Raw genomic sequence first — 19,457 nt, 5'->3', positions numbered from 1 at the left:
ACTGTACGATATGTAGTAATTTTCACTGTTGACTCAAAGATTTCACATTCCGTGGGGAGTTTGCATATTTTTTTCTGTTCCTGTGGGTTATCCATCTCAAGCCCATGTATTTTAGGTCAGCTGACAATTCTGAAAAGGGTCAGTATTCATAAGGATAGGCATGAATGTCCCATGTTTCTCCCAAAACAGAACTAGTTTCTTCTTTGGGCCTGATTAATCCCTTTCTTTAATGAAAACAGTGGGTACAGAAGATAGGTGAGAGGATGCTAGGATGCTGTTACTCTAGAATAAAGTATTTTTAAGCCTTCTTTGATTTGTTTGATGCGTTGCGGTATAAAGAGATATTGAATGGTACTGAGAAAATTGAGATAATAAAGAGATTTATTTTGTTAAATTTGTTATAAAGTTAGTACTTAATCCAGAAATGTATTAAATTGTGGCTTAATGTCAATAAACTGAATCACTTAGGAGAATATAATAGCATTCATAGTGTATAGATTGACATGCTTAATTATAATGCCTGTCTTGTGGTAATCAGTACCACACTGTGTGCCACCTAAAAACCTTCAACTATTTTTGTTTGGCATGACATCAATTTTATATTTGTATCGTAAAAACAGGCTCATTGATTAAGTGGTTTAATTACAACAATGACAACATGTATGTATATAGTACATTTTCATGCAAATGATGTAACTTAAAGTGCTTTACAAGATGAAGAAAGAAAAAAGAATAATATACAAATAAGATTAGGCAATACTAAATAACAAAGAATAAAATAAGATCCGATGGCCAGGAGGACAGTAAAAACAAAAAAAAAAAAACTCCAGAGGGCTGGAAAAAAAAACAAACTCTGCAGGGGTTCCAAGGCCATAAGACCACCCAGCCCCCTCTGGGCATTCAACCTAAAATAAATAATCTAAATCAGTCCCCATGGTTTTCAGGCTTCATGTGAAAGAATTAGATGATGCTGGTCATGTGGACCTCTGGCCTTCAATCCATCAATATAGGGACTGCATGGTGCCTTGATCAGGTGGTGGTGGTACAGATTGCCACCACAGAAAACTGGAAAGAGAACAGCAGAGAAATTAGGGGTTACTATGGATTGCAGAGCCATAATAATAACAATAATTAAATATATATACAGAATATCAGGGCTACACTAAAATTAAGCTATGGAATTTAGAGCAGACACTCATTTGAATATCTAAGGGTACGATTTGAAGTGTAAGGAGAGAGGAATTCTGAAATATAGGATGGAGTAAGATTATTTAAGGCTGTGTAAACCATAAGCAGAATTTTACAGTCAATTCTAAATGACACAGGTAACCAATATAGTGACATCAGAACTGGAGAGATGTGCTTGGGTTTTCTTTTCCTAGTTAAGATTCTGGCTGCTGCAGTCTGCACTAGTTGCAATTGATTGATGTCTTTTTTGGGTAGTCCTGAGAGGAGTGCATTACAGTAATCTATTTGACTAAAAACAAAAGTGTGAATTAATTTTTCAGCATCTTGCTGAGTTATAAGGGATCTAATTTTTGCTATAAATTAGATCCCTTTTAACTTTAGAAGATTCTGAAAAAGTAGGGGGAACTATTCAAATCAGCAAACAAGTAGTAGTAGTAGCAGCAGTATTGCCATGTTTACAGTGAAATTCTTACTTGCATATCCAACCAGCATGCAGCATTATGGGAATGAAGAATGTACTGAAATATAAAATTTCACTTTATTTAATAGAAATCACTTTTATAGTAGTTACTCTGTTTCCACTTGTTCAGTTATGGTTTCAGTAAAAACCTTATGGAAAAAATACAGTGTAATTAATTTATATCATAATAAGCTTGACAGTGGCTTTAGTATATGAATGAAAAGTCGTAATCAGGTTAGCTACTCAGAGCAGCAATCTAAGGTACTACATTGACTGAGATTTAGTATCAAAATGGCTCCTCTCATTTGTAAGAAACAGCGCCTCTAATCCAACATCCTTTGAGAATCCATATCTTTTTGCCAACTGTGCCAGCAATTCTTTGCACGAACATCTTTTTAAATTCTATTCCAAGCTCTTGAGATTAGGTAAATTTAGAAACCTAGAATGATTAGTAAACTGAGATCTTTGTCTGACATTTTGACTCCTGCTTCACAAAAGCTGTTTAATGTAATAACTACATTATCACTGCACTCATCTGCTGGTCATTTTCATAATCATTTCTATCCTTACTTGCAAACAAAATAGAAGGTGTTTAACGTTTAAACTTTGGACAGATACTCAGCCCTCATTTCAGAAGAGGGATGAGACCTCAAATATGGATGTACTGTCTGATATTGTGGCTGCAGCAAAATCTGCTGCAAACTGTACCATTTATGCTCAGTCAATTGAAGCTAAAATGATACAACTTTGAATCCTTCCACCTATTGTTCCCCATATCTCATTTGCACCTTGATTTTCTATTCAAGTACTTCATCCACCTAAATTAGATGTATTTCAATGTAAAAACAAAACTCTTACCAAGGTATGCAAAAGCAGCTCTATAAAATACATATTCTTGTACCATTTTTCAAACAATTCCACATGGAATTTGATAGTAAACATTTTACAGATCTATAATACTGTCATAAACCAGACTGTCAATCTTCCATAATGCTTTCCACAACTGAATCTTTGTTACTCACCAAAGTTCAACTGTTGATCAAAGTACCGTTTTCAGTAGGCTTTCATATTAATTGAAACACACCTTTTGGTAACCCCTTTTTTGAAATGGGAGCCACCATCCTTGTGTGCTAGTGCAAAGATACTGTTCTCACCTTCTACACAATATTCTGGAGGCACATTAATCAAGTTAATCCAACAGTTGTCAGTGCTTTTGGTATTTCTTAGTGGCTCTCATCCGTTAACTCTTGAGAGACTGTATAGAAATGGACACTTTGTCACTTGTTAATTCCTAAATGTGCTTCTTTCTGTAGTAACCTCCTCAATATCTAGTCAATATGGAAGTGTCAAGAATCTTTCTGATAACAGCCTTCCATTTGTATCTTATCAGATTTTCTTCTTGTTGGCTGTCCAGAATTATTTTTTATGGACTCACTAAATCTTAATTCAAAGCCCTCTTGTTTCAACCACTGATTCCTCAATAAACTTTTTAGCCTGGCATCGCCTCTCAGGCTATGTCCACACTATCACGTTTTTATTTAAAGAGGTAGTTTTAAATTAAAACGATCTCTGTCCATACAGGCATTTTCACATTTTTTACACAAGAACCCTGTCCATACTAAAACACTGAAAACACCTATGATGGTGACCTTCCCCTCCACTAGGCATTAGTGCATTGGCAACAAATTCCTTGAAATAACTGAGTAGTGAAAAACTCAGAGTCTTGTGAAAATCTGAAACCTGTGTGATTTATGCGTTTTCTTTCAGCGCGTGCTGGACTCTGATAGCACATTCATAGCACGGAAAAAATTTGCTGCAGTGAATTAGCCCAGTGTCATGTCAAGACGCTGCTTACAGTTGAAAGTAATAGTCTTAAGAACTGCACGGCAATGCTCATCTTATCGTTAAATAAAAACAAAGCAAATGTTACTAAAAAAGCAAGTAACACTAAAACAAGTGACATTAAAAACAAAAGTGTTCAGCTCTATATTCAATCCTGAGATTGTTGTTTATAAGCAGTCCACAGCAATCCAAGTGCATCTTGTACCAAACATCAAACTAACTCAGTACAGAAAATAAATATATAAGTGTGCAAGTGCGTGCATCTGTATCTTCTCTTTACTGCATTGTGCTTTTGTGTCTCCCTCTGTCCTATAAATTTGCGAGCTTGGCTGCATTCTATACCCATCCTTTTTGTTAAGCACCTTGTTAATAATTCGCTGCAGAATGCGTTCCTCCTTATGGAAGAGAATAAGTTTAAGTAATAAATGTTGATCAGAGGCTGTCAGCTGAGTTATTTACAATCTGATTTTCATCGGGCTTTGAATTTTTCACTACAATGGTAATGCTGCTTGTTACAGGATTTATTTCAAAACAGAAATGATCAGTAAACAGTTTGTTTTTTACACATGTATGCAGCATTCACACTTTACAAAACACAATTTAGATGCATACAGGCAAGCAGCACAACAAGTGCATTGGAAAGCCACTTTTGTTTGTCCGCTATATTAGAAAATATTTTTCTTCCATGAAGGGTGACCAGCCAGGGAATGAGCAATTGTAATGACCAGGATCCACCCACAAAATAAGCACAAACCAATCAGAGCACAATTAGTTTTGTTTTCGAAAAACTTGATTTTACTCATTCATACCAACACTCTGATGCTATGTTTTCAGAAGTACACAGCTCTGGAAATTGTTTTTAGAATTCTTCATTTTCAGGTATCGAAAATGATGGGGTAGTGTGGACAAAGGCAAAAAACCTTTATTTTTATTTTCTTTAAGAACACATTAGTGTTGATGTGACCTCAGTCAAATCTAAAACCTTTTATCTTAGCATAGCAATGAAGGCCACTTTACTAACTTTGTCTTCAGTCAACTTTACTGTCCATTAATAAATCCTAAGGTTAAATTATGTGACAGGTATCAACCAACCACAGCTCCTCACATTTAGTGTTAGGTCTGACTGTGAAAATGTATGAGAAGCTTTTTCAGAGATGATAATTGAACTTGTCTTCTGCTATCTATTCTCAAGACACTCTCATTCACCAACTGAGTTTCTTGGTTTTCCCAACTAGTTTTTCAACTATCTAAGCAAGTTCCCAATATACGGGTTGTCTGTCCCTGTGTTTCCACAATGTTATGAGTAAAAAAATAAAAGCCTAAAGAACAGCAAGACTAGATGCCCTTAAGCAGCACAACTACAATCCTTGACTAATCTCTAGTGACAACACGTTTTAGGTAACTTGAAGATGCCAGTCCAAGTGCCCTCTGTATTTAATTTAGCAATCCTCAAACAGTTTTGTGAAAAGAATAGTCAAGGATTGGTACACTTTAGTGAAAATCAATACCTTTAGCCTCATAGCTGTAATCTAGTTATGGCAGGAGACTTACTTTTACATTTACTCGTTTTTATCCAAAAAGAGGTCAACATCACTTTGGGGAATGATTTGAAACACGTGTTGCACAACAGGGTTACAAAAGTGACCATCACAAGTGAAGAGCTCTAACCAAATAGAACAACAAATGAATAGTTATGAACAGCAGATGACTGGCTATTATGAGGCTATCATCAAAAACATTGTCAATTAGAAAGATATTAACAGAACAAGATAGTCTTCAAACACTTCTTAAACACACCGAGGGAGGGTAGCTTGTTCCACCAGCAAAGAACTACACATAAAAAGAGTCTGAATTGAGATTGGATGCCATGTAGAGGCGGTATCACCAGACACTGTCCATTGACATGTTATTACAGTATAGGTTTTAAATTTTGAAAGCAAGAGCACTTTTAAAATGTTGAATATTATGCTATGTGAATAGCCCTTATATACACAGCTGTTAAAAGCATTGCTAGTCATTTATATATTCTGCATTAATACACATTTTAATGGTAAATCAGTTTCAATCTATTTCTGTTCTGTGGTAGTATGTAGAAGAGAGTCTAAGAGATGGAAAAAGCACACACACATTAAAGATGGCAGTTCCTTTCATTTGTTCAGTGTGTAAAATAGTCAATCAGGCTTAGTTTAAGTGAGTCCTACCCAATATATAATTACATTTGGCCTTTACCAGGTATCAACACAGTCTGCCATATTCAGAAGAAACACCTAAAACCTGTGGATAATCATAACTGAAGTCTACCAGTCAGTGTCAAAGTCAAAGACTATGGCGCTCCACTGAAACACAGTAAGGGCTATATTGTCCAAATAGAAACAGTTTGTGACAGGCATAAGTATTCTTAGTTGTGGATGTCCTGCTGAAATCTTACCAAGTACAAAACAAACATAGAACAATATCTAGGGGTCTATAGGTGTTTTTCACATCATGCAAGTCCAGTAAGGAAGAGTACTAAAGCTTTAGGCACTGCTGACTAAGAAAAGAGCTCTTACCTTGGGTTTGTCAGCATATGCTTGAATGGCACTCACAGGTCAATCAAAAGTGGAAATTTGGGCCTGGTTATGTCTGGAGAAACCTGCTCTGACTATGAAGAAGTTGTAGTAATGTTATGAATTTGTAAATATATTGATGCATGACAATCTGAATTGTGCTCTCTGAATATTCTTTAGAAAAAAAAATGTACAGTCAACCCCATTACTGCAGCTGAAGGGCAGGATAATGGAAGCTAGACAATGATCTGAAACACTCAATCAAGGCTACTTGTGGGTTACTGAGGAGAGAGAAATTCAGAATTTAGGAATGGCCTACTTATTCTGAACGATCCCTAAATGAGATAAAGGTGGAACAGTGTCACCAAGTTTAAGCTGCTCTGAAGAGTGGCATAGTTTAAAATTCCTGCATAGCACTGTGCAAGACTTACTCAACTGTACGAATCCTTATAATTTCTAACTGTGCAATGTTACTTACGTACACATGACCTTCGTAGAAAAGCCATCAGAAGGAAGCCCTACCTGCAATCTCATCTCAAAAAAGTATGCCAGAGAACATCTCCATAAGACAGCTGTCATTAGGAATCTAGTGCTATGGATAGATGAAGTTAAAATTGAACTCTTTGGCCATAACCACAAGATGTTTGTTTGAGAAGAAAAAAAAGGTAGAATTTGATGAAAAAACAGCTTGCCATATTGTTAGGTACAGGTGTTGATCTATTATTTTTTGGGGTTGTGTGGCAGCTAGTGCCACATGAAACATTGTGAGAAGTACAAGGAATAATGAATGAAAAATGTCAGTCAGTAAAAAAAGCTAAATAAGCTTGGCTTCTGCAACAAAGCAACAATACAAAACACACTTCAAAATTTACTATAAAGTGCCTCAAGAAACACAACATAAAAGAATGGCCCTCATGGTCCTCAGAGTTGAAAATCATTGAATTCAAAGACTCGGCTGGCTACAAAAACCTGGCAACCTGCAATTTTTGCATATACGTGACTTAGTAGGTTATTTTATTTTTTACTTCATCAAATAAATCATAACTATACATTGGCATTTTTATGGAAATTGTTTTAGTTTGTATGCTATTGTATTTGTTTATTTTTTTAACTTCAAATGTCATTTGGGAAGGCTTGTTCAAACGTTTGTATGGGTCTGTAACTGTGGGTGTGGTGGGTGTTTGCATTTGAGTGCCCTATGGAAGACTGGCACCTTGTCCAGGGTTGAATCCTGCCTCAAGTCCCAAACCTTCAAGCACTAGTGCGGTGAATTAAGCTGCTGGAAGAATGTTGTGTTATGTATTATTTGTACTATTCCCTAGCCTTTGAAATAAATTCAAAGTGATTAGAGAATGTTTTCAGTGCTGTAGTGCAGATGTCCAGGAAACAGCAGGTACGTATTTTAACCACAGGTGAAACTTCAAAGGGTGCTGTTTTCTGATGGATAGTGACTTTACTATAATTAATATATACTGTGAAGTAAAGTTCCATTATATCTTAAATGTTCAGTGAGTGTCAGAAACTAACATCAACAACATTGTTTTCAGGCAGTTAACTGGGAGAATTAAACTATGATAGAGCAGTATTTGGCACCTTCTCAGGCTAAAATTCAGTCAGTCATTGTCCAACCCGCTATGTCCTAACACAGGGTCACGGGGGTCTGCTGGAGCCAATCCCAGCCAGCACAGAGCGCAAGGCAGGAACAAATCCCGGGCAGGGTGCCAGTCCACCACTGGGCACACACACACACACACACACACACACCAAGCACACACTCGGGACAATTTAGGATTGCCAATGCACCTAACCTACATGTCTTTGGATTGTGGGAGGAAACAGTGCTGCCCCAGGCTAAAATTGTTTTTCTTAATTGTTTTTACATATTACATGACAGTATGTGATACCTTATTTATAATATCTGTGTAATTATTTTTTCTTAAAAAGCTTAAAAATAAATGCAGACAAGTATTCCATTATCTGTAAAAAGTGTACTTCAAAGGACAGAAAAAATCTGTTTTAGGTTTCCTTGCTTGCATGATCAACTGTAAATAATGTTTTACAGCTGGCTTAAATCTGCAGGAATATACCTCAAAAGTCATCTTGTGCTATTTCTTATGTACTATACTGTGTGTCTTTTAAAAAAATCTGCTGAGCTTCATGCTTCTCCCAACAGCTGCACTCCATCACATGTCTAAGTTAACAAAAAATATATGTTGCCAAATACAGAAAATAATATGGATTTTAAAAACTATGCAAGCAATGCTTTTTATACCCTTTTGTGGTATGCATTAATTTGTCATTGTTTTTTAAAGCTCTGGACTGCTAAGTACATTGGTGGGAGAGAAGTCTGTAACACAAAGATGGGAGGTAAGCTCAGTATTGTTTTCTCAGTGTTTTTTGTTGTACAGTATAGATAATTCAGTGTGATACTAATTAACTTGCTATTTTTAACAAGAGTGACATTTTCTTTTTCTCAGAGAGGAGAAATCAGTAATTTTCAGTATTTAATGCACCTGAACACACTTGCTGGCAGATCTTACAATGATCTTATGCAGTACCCTGTATTTCCATGGATTCTTGCAGATTTCGATTCAGAGGTAATGTTTGAAATAAAGTTTTAATAACATGACAGTTTCCTGTTTTTCTTTTTATATTACATTGATATGACAAACGCCCCTGCAAATCATAATACAGTAATCCCTCCTCCATCGCGGGGGTTGCGTTCCAGAGCCACCCGCGAAATAGGAAAATCCGCGAAGTAGAAACCATATGTTTATATGGTTATTTTTAGAATGTCATGCTTGGGTCACAGATTTGCGCAGAAACACAGGAGGTTGTAGAGAGACAGGAACGTTATTCAAACACTGCAAACAAACATTTGTCTCTTTTTCAAAAGTTTAAACTGTGCTCCATGACAAGACAGAGATGACAGTTCTGTCTCACAATTAAAAGAATGCAAACATATCTTCCTTTTCAAAGGAGTGCAAAGCAAGCAGTCAAAAAAAAAAAATCAATAGGGCTTTTAAGTATGCGAAGCACCGCCGGTACAAAGCTGTTGAAGGCGGCAGCTCACACCCCCTCTGTCAGGAGCAGGAAGAGACAGAGAGAGAGCCACAGAAAAACAAAGTCAAAAATCAATACGTGCCCTTTGAGCTTTTAAGTATGCGAAGCACTGTGCAGCATGTCCTTCAGGAAGCAGCTGCACACAGCCCCCCTGCTCACACCCCCCTACGTCAGCGCAAGAGAGAGAGAGAGAGAGAGAGAAAGTAAGTTGGGTTTCTTCTCAGCCATCTGCCAATAGCGTCCCTTGTATGAAATCAACTGGGCAAACCAACTGAGGAAGCATGTGCCAGAAATTAAAAGACCCATTGTCCGCAGAAACCCGCGAAGCAGCGAAAAATCTGCGATATATATTTAAATATGCTTACATATAAAATCCGCGATGGAGTGAAGCCGCGAAAGGCGAAGCGCGATATAGCGAGGGATCACTGTAATGTGTTATGTATACCCACTTTGTACCCTAATACCATACATTTAGATTTAATTTGTCAATTTAAGTATTGGCTGTCTGAATGATACGTCATGCTATATAAAATAAAAATTCCTCTGTCATTGTCACTTGGTATGATCTGAGGACTTCCTCTGTACTTTATCAGTGTCCCACTGTTTATTCTCTCTGGCATTTGCATAAATTGTCAGGTCTGCCATGTTTGTGCAAATGTTATGAGTAAGCTGCTTTCCAGTTGTGTGCTCGTCACTCATGGCTCACTCCATCCACAATGTGCCATCTTGAGTGTTCTCCATTCCAAAATTTATGTGTACTTCATATTCCAAGTTGTATGAAAAATGTTGTAATATCATTTCAGTTGAGTTATGTACAGTATATGTTTTTATCTAACAGAAATAACTGGAGTGCCAACAATTTTCAGACATGCAAGTGATATTATGTGCAACTTATTTGGTGTTATTTTTTTTATAGTCTCCAGAAGAGAGACTGCAATTTACATTTGGACAGCAGTGCTCAGTAATGGCAATAATAGCAGCAGGAATGGATTTGTCGAGCTAAAAAAGGATATGCAAATGCAGTCAAGTGCAAGCTAGAGAAGATAAACATTGTTACACTTAAATAACAGTGTTCAATGGCATTGACTGTGGCACTAAAATAGGGGTCTTTTGTGTTAAAACAAAAATGTTTTCTGAGTAGAATTTCAGAGCTACAACAACATGGACAATTGCAGTGGACCAATTTAGGAAAACTCAAGGAATGACTGGGGCATGACATGTATGCTGATGAAATAATTGAAGATTTAAAATGACAGTGCAAGTTGATGTTAGCCATGAAGCTTTTAGTGTTAAAGGAATGGAGAGTTCAAATCTATGAGTGCTGAAAGTGGTTTTCCTGTGCAAAAGGCAGGCAGACTACACCCCCAGCACTGTCTGGTGGTTGAGAATAAGCATTCATGTTGCTCTAACTACTTGATAACTAAAAAAGTAGTTGAAATAACATCTTTACATTTAGCAGGTCAGCCTTCATTCTTCAGCTTCTCTGTCAGCAGAAGAAAGTAGGTGGTCTTAAAGCCAGTTTTTCAACATGGTGAAAGACAAATTCAGAAGCCTTTTGTATTGTTCTGCCTCTCTGGAATGCATTTATCGAGAATTGGAAAATGAGCTGCAGGATTTCGCCTCTTGAATCAGTCTGTCCACTCCACTCTCTGACCTTGTAATTAAACAGATTTCATCAAAATCATGGGGCATTTGAGCAATGGTTACAAGCAAGACATTTCTCAGACTCTCAATCCCACATTTACCACTCATCCAGAGATAAATGTAATAGCTTCACAAAATAAAATGTGGTTTGGTTTATGTTGCTATGACTGCTACTAGGAAATTTATGATTTTTAAATATGGCGAGCATAGCACCATGACACGCTTAAACCACACAATTTAGTTCAGGTGCACACAAATCCAAAGCCTATCTTGGCAGCATCAGTTGAAACTCATGAAACGACTGTAGATGGGCACCTGTCCAGCAACTTAGACTCATCCATTAATCTAACAATTACCTCTTGTGGGTTGATGGGAAGTTCTCCATGACACAACAAACATGCAAATAATATCCAAATCCAGGACTCTGGAGCTGTGAAACAGCAATGATATCCACCAAGTAACTTTGCTACACTTTCTGGCAAGAACATAAAGTATTAAGTATTAACATAGAGTATAATTTTTTTTTTTTTTTTATAGAAATAAGATTTTATTTTCATGTGTTTTATTGTTTGTCCAGTTTTCCTTTTGATTGAATAATATTTTAATCTTTGTTTTAGGAGCTCGATCTTAACAATCCAAAAACATTCAGAAATCTTTCAAAACCGATGGGAGCCCAAACTGAAGACAGGCTTGCCCAGTACAAAAAACGGTTCAAAGACTGGGAGGATCCCAATGGTATTTTCTCTTTACTGATACAAGTAGTTGCATTATTTGCATGTTTGTTTGTTTGGTTCTATAAGACATTAGTTATTTAATATTTAAGTCTTTTAAACTGTATATGCTGTGTGTTGGCATGATTTTTTCTTTTAGTTTTTGCCTTCATTTATTATAACAACTGCACAAAGCTTGACAGAATGGTTAAATCTGAGCAGTTACTCAATTTAATATAATACCACATTTATGTCTGGGTAAAAATTAGGTTTGATATGCTATACTTTGTTTGAAAATCTCAGAGAACAAAGCCTATCCTGACAATCTATAACACAATGCTAGAACCAAGTCCAATTTTGCAGCAAGAAGCCGTTAAGTCTCAAAATTTGAACCACTTTTGTCTTATTGTATTTAAGCCTTTCAGCATCAATTGCATCATACAACTATCCATTCTTTTTACTAGTTCATAGATATGTGGCACTGAATCCATAAAATGCAGACACAAATATTTACAATGTATTGCATGATATAATTTGCCTTTGAAGCTTTTAAACCAATTTAAACAGCTTGTTCCATATCTAGAATAACAAATAGAAAAGTCTATAGGTGAACGTCTTATTAAAGGTGAATTTTTTTTAACACTTTATTTTAATAACAAAAATTTTGAAAGTACGATCAGGTTATACTAATTTGGAGTGCATATTAATACACTTATTCTTGAACAAAATAAATTGCATTTTCATATAAATTTTTTTTTTATGCTACACAACCAGCATTAGCTACTATCATGAGCAAAAATAGGATTGTGTAGCCTGAGCACAGAAGTTACAAATAATAAAAACAGGAGGCACAATTAATTACATCAGCCACAGATTTTGATATTACTTCTGCTATCACCACCAAACATAATGTTTCCATGTCCAATTCAAAAACCATATTGGATGCTTTTTAAAATAAATTTTTGGAGTATTTAACAAAATGGAGACCCAGTAGTTTGGAGAAGTGCCCAAAAAATTAGGGCTACTGTTCAATTAAAAAATGTCAATGTGATTAATTGCGCAATTAAAATTTTTAATCAAAATTGACTAAGTATTAATTATAATTTATTGTATTTCCTTCAAGCATCTTAACACATTTTATTAAAAGCATAAATTACTTAGCAAAACATTTTTAATAATCATTTGCCTATGCATTTTAAATTATTTCAGTTTGCTGAACAGTTTTGCATAACAAAAACAATTGAATCAACAGTGAAATTACTAATTAGAAAAGAGCTCAAAAGAACGTTTTTGTTTTTTTTGAGCTACTACGTATTGAAAATTAGTCTAGCACTTTGATTGTTTCTGTCAGTAATTCTGTCTTTAAAATGAAACGGAAATGAAAAGTAAGACATTATTGATTTTCTGTTTGTGCAGGCAGTTGCTTAAGCATACCAGTTTATTTGCACTGGTTGTTCAAGAGATGATATCCAGATATAGAAACAAATGTTCACAAGGGACCAGTATTGGGAAACATTACTTTTAAAATTGACATAGTTTCATTACTTACTACTTTCAAAAAAGTAACTGTCATATACAGTGGTTACTTATTATAAAATAAAATGGGTTACAAACTCCTTTGCATTATTTTTTTTCTCCTAGTAGAGATATAAAACCCATACTTGTAATCAAAATAAATCTGTTTCCTTGAACAAAGAGTTAAAGGAATACATTTCATTCCTACTCCATTCTCGATCAAGATGATAACATAAAGCAGGATGGACTGAAAAAAAACATTTAAATTTTTATCATGGTTATGAATCACACGGGATAATCTGAGTGTGCTATTTATTCATTTAGAGGTTTTAAATTGCACATTGTCATAGAATGTATCATTTATGAATTTTAAAGTAAATCTTAACTATCTTAACCTTTAGCTAAAGTGAATGGAATTATTACCATCATTAATTTGCACTGTTTATGGCCAAGTTTTATTGGTTACAGTATAATAATGCAGGATATAATGTAAGCCACAGTAGGAAACATACAATTAATTAAACAACAACATTTGATATCTACTATGGAGAACATCTGAGTGAGGTACAAGGAATTGAGCAGTTTCTCTCTCTGTCATCTGCTCTTTAGCTGCTTGAAAATGGGTAGCACCTGCACAGTGCTGTTTCAGGTCAGATATCCCTCCATGGGTGACCAAAACAGCTCGATGGTAAGCGTTTTCATCCCCGCTGACATTGTCTCCCACTTAAACCTATGCCTTATTGACCTCTTCTACAGGCAGACTGGGATTAGCAAACATCACCATAGTAATGTTTACACTGTGGTGAACTTTATGCTATATTGTGACTTTTTTTTTTTTTTTTTTTTTGTCGTCAATGTGTGAATGAAGCATGGTAAGGATGACACTATTATGCAGTCTCACTGGTGCTGGTCTTCTGCGACATTAGCAAAACATAAAAATAAAAAACTCATTCACAACGTGAATGAAAATATAGGACAAATCATGTTCCTTTTTGATTCAATATGGTACGCAGCATTTTATGTTCCAGTGGGGACAATCCCATTTAATAAGGAACAGGTGGCAGCTGTACTGGTGTGTGTGTGTGTGTGTGTGGATGGAAGGCCATTATCAAGAAACAACATAGGAAATGATCAAGCACTGGTGACCCACTACTATTATTACTAGACTTGGATTCATTTGGCCCAGCTTCATTGACAACTTGTGAGGCACGGTCAGTTTAGCTGGATTAAATTAACGCATTTAGATGTTGCATTAAAATTTAATTGCAGCAATTTTTAATGCATTAATTGTACTTGTTAACAGTGATTAATCAGCAGCTGTAATATAAATATAAAGGTACAGTAAACACCTCTGTGTGTAGCCTTCCAATATTTAAATTGCTGTCATTCCTGTTACACACTAGGATGTCACTATAATTAACACTGTTGTCTCACAGTTCCACAGTCCTTGGTACAAATCCCAACCCAGATATTGTCTATGTGGAGTGTATGTGTCCAAGTACCTTCCAGGACAGGTCAAGTTAGAAGCATGCACTGGTACGGCAGTGCGTTGCCACACCCAGCACACAATGAAACATCTCAGGATCCCAGTTAGACACACGGGCCAATTCCACCCATCTGAAATGACCATCTATCTGTCACAGCCAAGTGTTATGTGGGCATCCCCTTGGCCTGGTTCAGCAATGGGTTCCTACAAGCCAGATCACTCTTGGAAAAATCACACCACATGGCTGTAGTGACGTAACTGACGCTCCCTCACAATGCAGGTAATGTGCCTCATTCATGACTGCATCAGTAACCACTCATTCGACACAAAATCAAACCCAAGGATTCTCCAAAGAGACACAGTACCGAAGCATTTCAGGTCCTCCATCTCAGGTCACTGGACAGCACCAATGTCTCACATCCTTATAGCAAAACACGGAGCACCAGGACTCTAAAAACTTGGACCTTCATCCTTTTGCATAGATATTGGGAGTGCCACGCACCCTTTTCCAGTGACCTCACGACCTCCCCTCCTGCATTTCTGTAGGAGCCTCCAGCATCAGCCCACGAGAATGTGATTGATCTTCTTCACCACACCACCAGCATTGTAGTACCAATTTCAACGATGCTGCTCAGGAGGTTGGACCCAGGATTCACCGATCCACAGCCCCTGACCTTTTGCAAAGTCAAGGAACATAAGGCCACTTTCACAACGGTCGTTAGACCCATGAGGACCAACACAATCATCATAGCCACCCCATCTGTACCAATGGTTGCATTGAAGTCACCCATGACCAGAGGAGCGTCACCTCATAGGCACCTATCAACCACCTTCCAGCTGTTTTATATTTTTTAAATACTTAATCACAACATGATCAAGAAGAAATGGAACCTTGTCTAGAGTTAGTGCCTTTCTAATTCTCAATGTTACCTGGAAAGGCTTTGGGCCCCCTGTGGCCCTTTATTGAAATGCACAGTTTTACAAAGTTTATAAATGAATTAATACATGTTACACATTAAAAAGTTCATGTAACACCTGAAATGGTAGAGAGTAAGAGAATTATTAATAACTTGTTACTTCATAATTAAAGCTTTGTCCTTTATCCTTAATGTGGCTAACTCAATGCCTGTGAAACATGAGACCAACCAAGACACATACTCAGTAAACAGACTCAATAATTTTAGATCCTTGGTACTGTAAACCTTAGTCAGTAAAATTTGGATAGTCAGTAAAATTTGGAAATCATTTTTAAAACTTCAAAACAATATAGATTAGTATAGAAAATATACCAAAACAGAATATTTACTGTTAAAGCAGGAACAATCATCATCTGTGCAATTTAAAGGACCGCATCTTTTAAAATGCATTGGTTCTACCCAAAATATTCAATTTTCACCATTTTTTCCTTTGTATCTATCATTTGTTTGTGCTAATCTTGTTTTATTGCTGCTTGTGCCATGTTTTTCTGACTCTGAAATGTAACAAAACCCAATTTACTTGTGATATTGCGTAAATAAACCTTGAAACCAAAATGTCTGAGGCCGTTTTTAAAAAGCAGTCAAGCAAATTATGTGTCTCTGTAATGCTATGAAAAGGGTGTTCAGTAAACGTAGCCTCCTGTTTGCAGAGCTTTAATTGAAACCACAGCTTGTCAAAATAAAGTCTACTATCTCATATGTGCTTTAATAACTTCACACTAAATTCATTATTTCATCAATAAGATGAGTGAATGAAGAGTACCTCACAACCTCAATCTTTGCTTTTCTCAGAGTCGGCATGTTTCACATCTGTATGATCACAACAAAAACTGTTCTATTTGATGTTAGTCGGTTACTGTACTTACTGTAAAACACTGTATAATAGAATGTTTATAGAATTCTGCATGATTTGAAATAATTTTTGACAGTAATGCATCACTGCTGTATTATTTTAGTATATAGATTCATGTGTGCTTTGAATTGTTGATTCCATGTTGGCAAAAGCTGTCGAGTCAGTCTGCTTTGACTGCCATTATTGATTATCAAATGATTCCTGAACATGGGTTGGGGATGTTACTGGTACTGTTCATCTTGAGAAAAAGTGCAGAGTTGTGTTTTGACAGGCGATGTTTTCAGAAAATACAATAATTTCTATACTTGTTTGTTTTTCACAGGTGAAACCCCTGCATATCATTATGGAACACACTACTCATCTGCGATGATTGTGGCTTCCTACTTGGTTAGAATGGAACCCTTTACGCAGATCTTCCTGCGACTTCAGGTAAAAGAAAGCCTTTTAAACTGTTGTTAAAATTGTATGTGTGTTTGGCGTACTCCCAGATGGGCTTAAAATGGAGAAGGACAAATTGATTGTAATTGCCTATACCACACTACTAGCACATAGATTTATCTTGCTCATCTGGCAGAATCCCAGCCCGCCTGTTATAAGTCGGTGAGTAACTAATGTTCTGTACTATTTGAAATTGGAAAAAATCAAATTCTCGCTTAGAGGATCTGTTCAGAACTTTTTAAAATATGTCAAAAAAATGTCAAAAGTCAAACTTGTTTCAAACCATGATAACAGAATCAGTACTATGAAGTGTTTGAGAATTTTTTTTACCTACCTAGATATAACTATTATTTTTTGTGATTTATATCCACAGGGTGGCCATTTTGACCTCGCAGATAGAATGTTTCACAGTGTTCGGGAAGCGTGGCTTTCAGCTTCCAAGCATAACATGGCAGATGTTAAAGAGCTTATTCCTGAGTTCTTCTACCTTCCTGAATTTCTGCTCAATTCTAACAATTTTGATCTAGGTGAGAGCCTTTATTTATATGCTGCACTTCTGCACCAAATGTTTCTGCATGCTAGCTTTATTACTCTTGACTTGTAAACGTTAAAATCAGAAGTATTTTGCTGTGTCACTTACATTTTTCTGATGAACTGATAGACAGTTATCATCTGTACTTGCTTTAATCTTCTTCTTTTGCATGGAAAAGTGTGCAAAATCCTAGATTCTCTGGGATAGGCTGAATATTGAAACCATTTAGGATGCTGAGTTTGAAACAATACATCTTTTATTTTTTTTCCACAAATAAATCAAAAACATACAAATACTACAGTATTTATTAGCATGAGCTATATTCAGAAAGTTTTTTATAAAAATAATTATTTTTGCATCATTCATCAGAATCAGGCTTGGCACAAGGGTTAACATAAAAGAAAAGAAATGAGCAAAGAATTAAAATTAGCATGGTGGCAGTGACACATTTTTCTCTAATTTTGAGCAAGAAAGGTCTCTCATACTTTAGCTCTGTCCCATCTGTTTTTGAGCCACTGTGGAGCATTAAGAAGTGAGTCTTGCTCCTACCCATACCTTCTCTTCCTCATTCACCTGAAGTGAGAAAAAAGGAGTACTTCATCCTGAACTCTCGCTTTATCATGCTAACTACCATACACAATGGTGTGAGGCAGTACCAGACCCCCACTGCCTGTGCACTTGCCTCATCTCATCGACAGCACAGTAAAAATAAGAAAGACACAGTTCTTCCTATGCACTTTCTCTGCCTCACTTACCCTAATGTGTACTGGTGTAAGAAAGCAGTGGATGTGTACCTGTTATTATCTTACTCTCTCATACTCACCATAGTGTGAGAAAAACCAAAAGCTTCTGTTTCTGTGATCTTACTATGTCTTATCCATCTCAGAGCGAGTGAGACATGTCCTTCTTGAAATGTTGCTCTTTCTTATTACTGTATGCATCTTTTTCTGTGCATAATTAGAATTGATTAGACAAGGTGCTCTGTCTGCTTCTGCTTCACAAAATAGCATAATATATGTTGTATTTAAAGCTATTAAGGTACGGTTTTTGTTTGAAGCTGTTGATGTATACAGTTTTCTACACATGTTTATTGGTGTATGAAATGCACTTTTTCTGTACTTCATGGGCAATGCAAGTGTTTGTGTATAGGTATTTGACCATACACGAGTTTCCAGTAGGGTCAGGAGCGTATCCTGCATATATGACAAGGTTTTATTGTAGTTAAATTTAAATATTTTGTTTTCCATATTCACTTTCAGATAAATTCTAATGAAGGAACCTATATATATGCTATAATTTAAATTCAGCATTGCCGCATCACAACTAATGACCGTGTGCGCCATAGATACACATATACATGCATATTCATTCCTGAGAATGAGCAAATGTGTACATTTTATATGTATGATTTTTTTACGTATTATCTGAAGTTTTTTTTTCTGATTCTGTGCTTAAAACACTAGGGTGCAAACAGAATGGTACAAAGTTGGGAGATGTGATCCTACCTCCATGGGCAAAAGGAGATCCTAGGGAATTTATTCGTGTTCATCGTGAGGTATTGGGGTTTATTTTCCTTTAAAATGCTTAGGATTTGTTTGTGTATATGCCATGAAGTGTTTTTCTTCTTACTCCCTACCTAAAAGGCAATGTTGATTTGGTTTAGTCTTACTGTGGTTCTGGAGGCTACAGTGTGAGTTCTTTATTCTTTTCTCTAATTCATAGTCTGTTTCACAGCCTTCTATGTACTCTGCTTTCAGGCACTAGAATGTGACTATGTCAGCACACATCTACATGAATGGATTGATTTGATCTTTGGGTACAAACAGCAGGGTCCTCCAGCAGTGGAGGCAGTAAATGTCTTCCATCATCTCTTTTATGAGGGCCAAGTCGATATCTACAACATCAATGACCCTCTAAAGGAGACAGCAACAATAGGATTCATTAACAATTTTGGCCAAATACCAAAGCAGGTAAGATTTGCAGCATTTAAAATATGATTCTGTTAATAGGTTTTGTTTATTACAAACTTGGGATTCTCTTAACAACAGTGTTTTTTAAAAGCACATGATGTTTATAAAACTTTCTTATATTCCCATTTTATTGCAAGCACCTTACACTAAATGCAGACAAATGATTAATAAGGAAATGACAAAAATAATTTTAAAAAGCTGTTTTTACTTTGAACATTTTTATTTCCTTATCA

The 19,457-nt window shown here is 36.2% G+C and overlaps 1 protein-coding gene across 7 annotated transcripts in view; it reads left to right on the top strand.

Moving 5' to 3' along the window:
* Positions 1–19,457, top strand: part of wdfy3 (WD repeat and FYVE domain containing 3) — a 355,632-nt gene that overhangs the window by 306,055 nt on the left and 30,120 nt on the right. For all 7 annotated transcript variants that reach the window (XM_051930197.1, XM_051930199.1, XM_051930198.1 and 4 more), the window contains 7 exons: positions 8,349–8,403; positions 8,514–8,633; positions 11,361–11,478; positions 16,607–16,713; positions 17,096–17,249; positions 18,718–18,809; positions 19,012–19,224. In XM_051930197.1, coding sequence (XP_051786157.1) covers positions 8,349–8,403; positions 8,514–8,633; positions 11,361–11,478; positions 16,607–16,713; positions 17,096–17,249; positions 18,718–18,809; positions 19,012–19,224 — 859 coding nt within the window. The remainder of the gene's footprint in view (positions 1–8,348; positions 8,404–8,513; positions 8,634–11,360; positions 11,479–16,606; positions 16,714–17,095; positions 17,250–18,717; positions 18,810–19,011; positions 19,225–19,457) is intronic.

This window comes from Erpetoichthys calabaricus, chromosome 7 (genome assembly GCF_900747795.2).
Source record: "Erpetoichthys calabaricus chromosome 7, fErpCal1.3, whole genome shotgun sequence".
Classification (NCBI taxonomy): Eukaryota; Metazoa; Chordata; class Cladistia; order Polypteriformes; family Polypteridae; genus Erpetoichthys; species Erpetoichthys calabaricus.
This window is presented reverse-complemented; position numbering and strand designations above follow the sequence as displayed.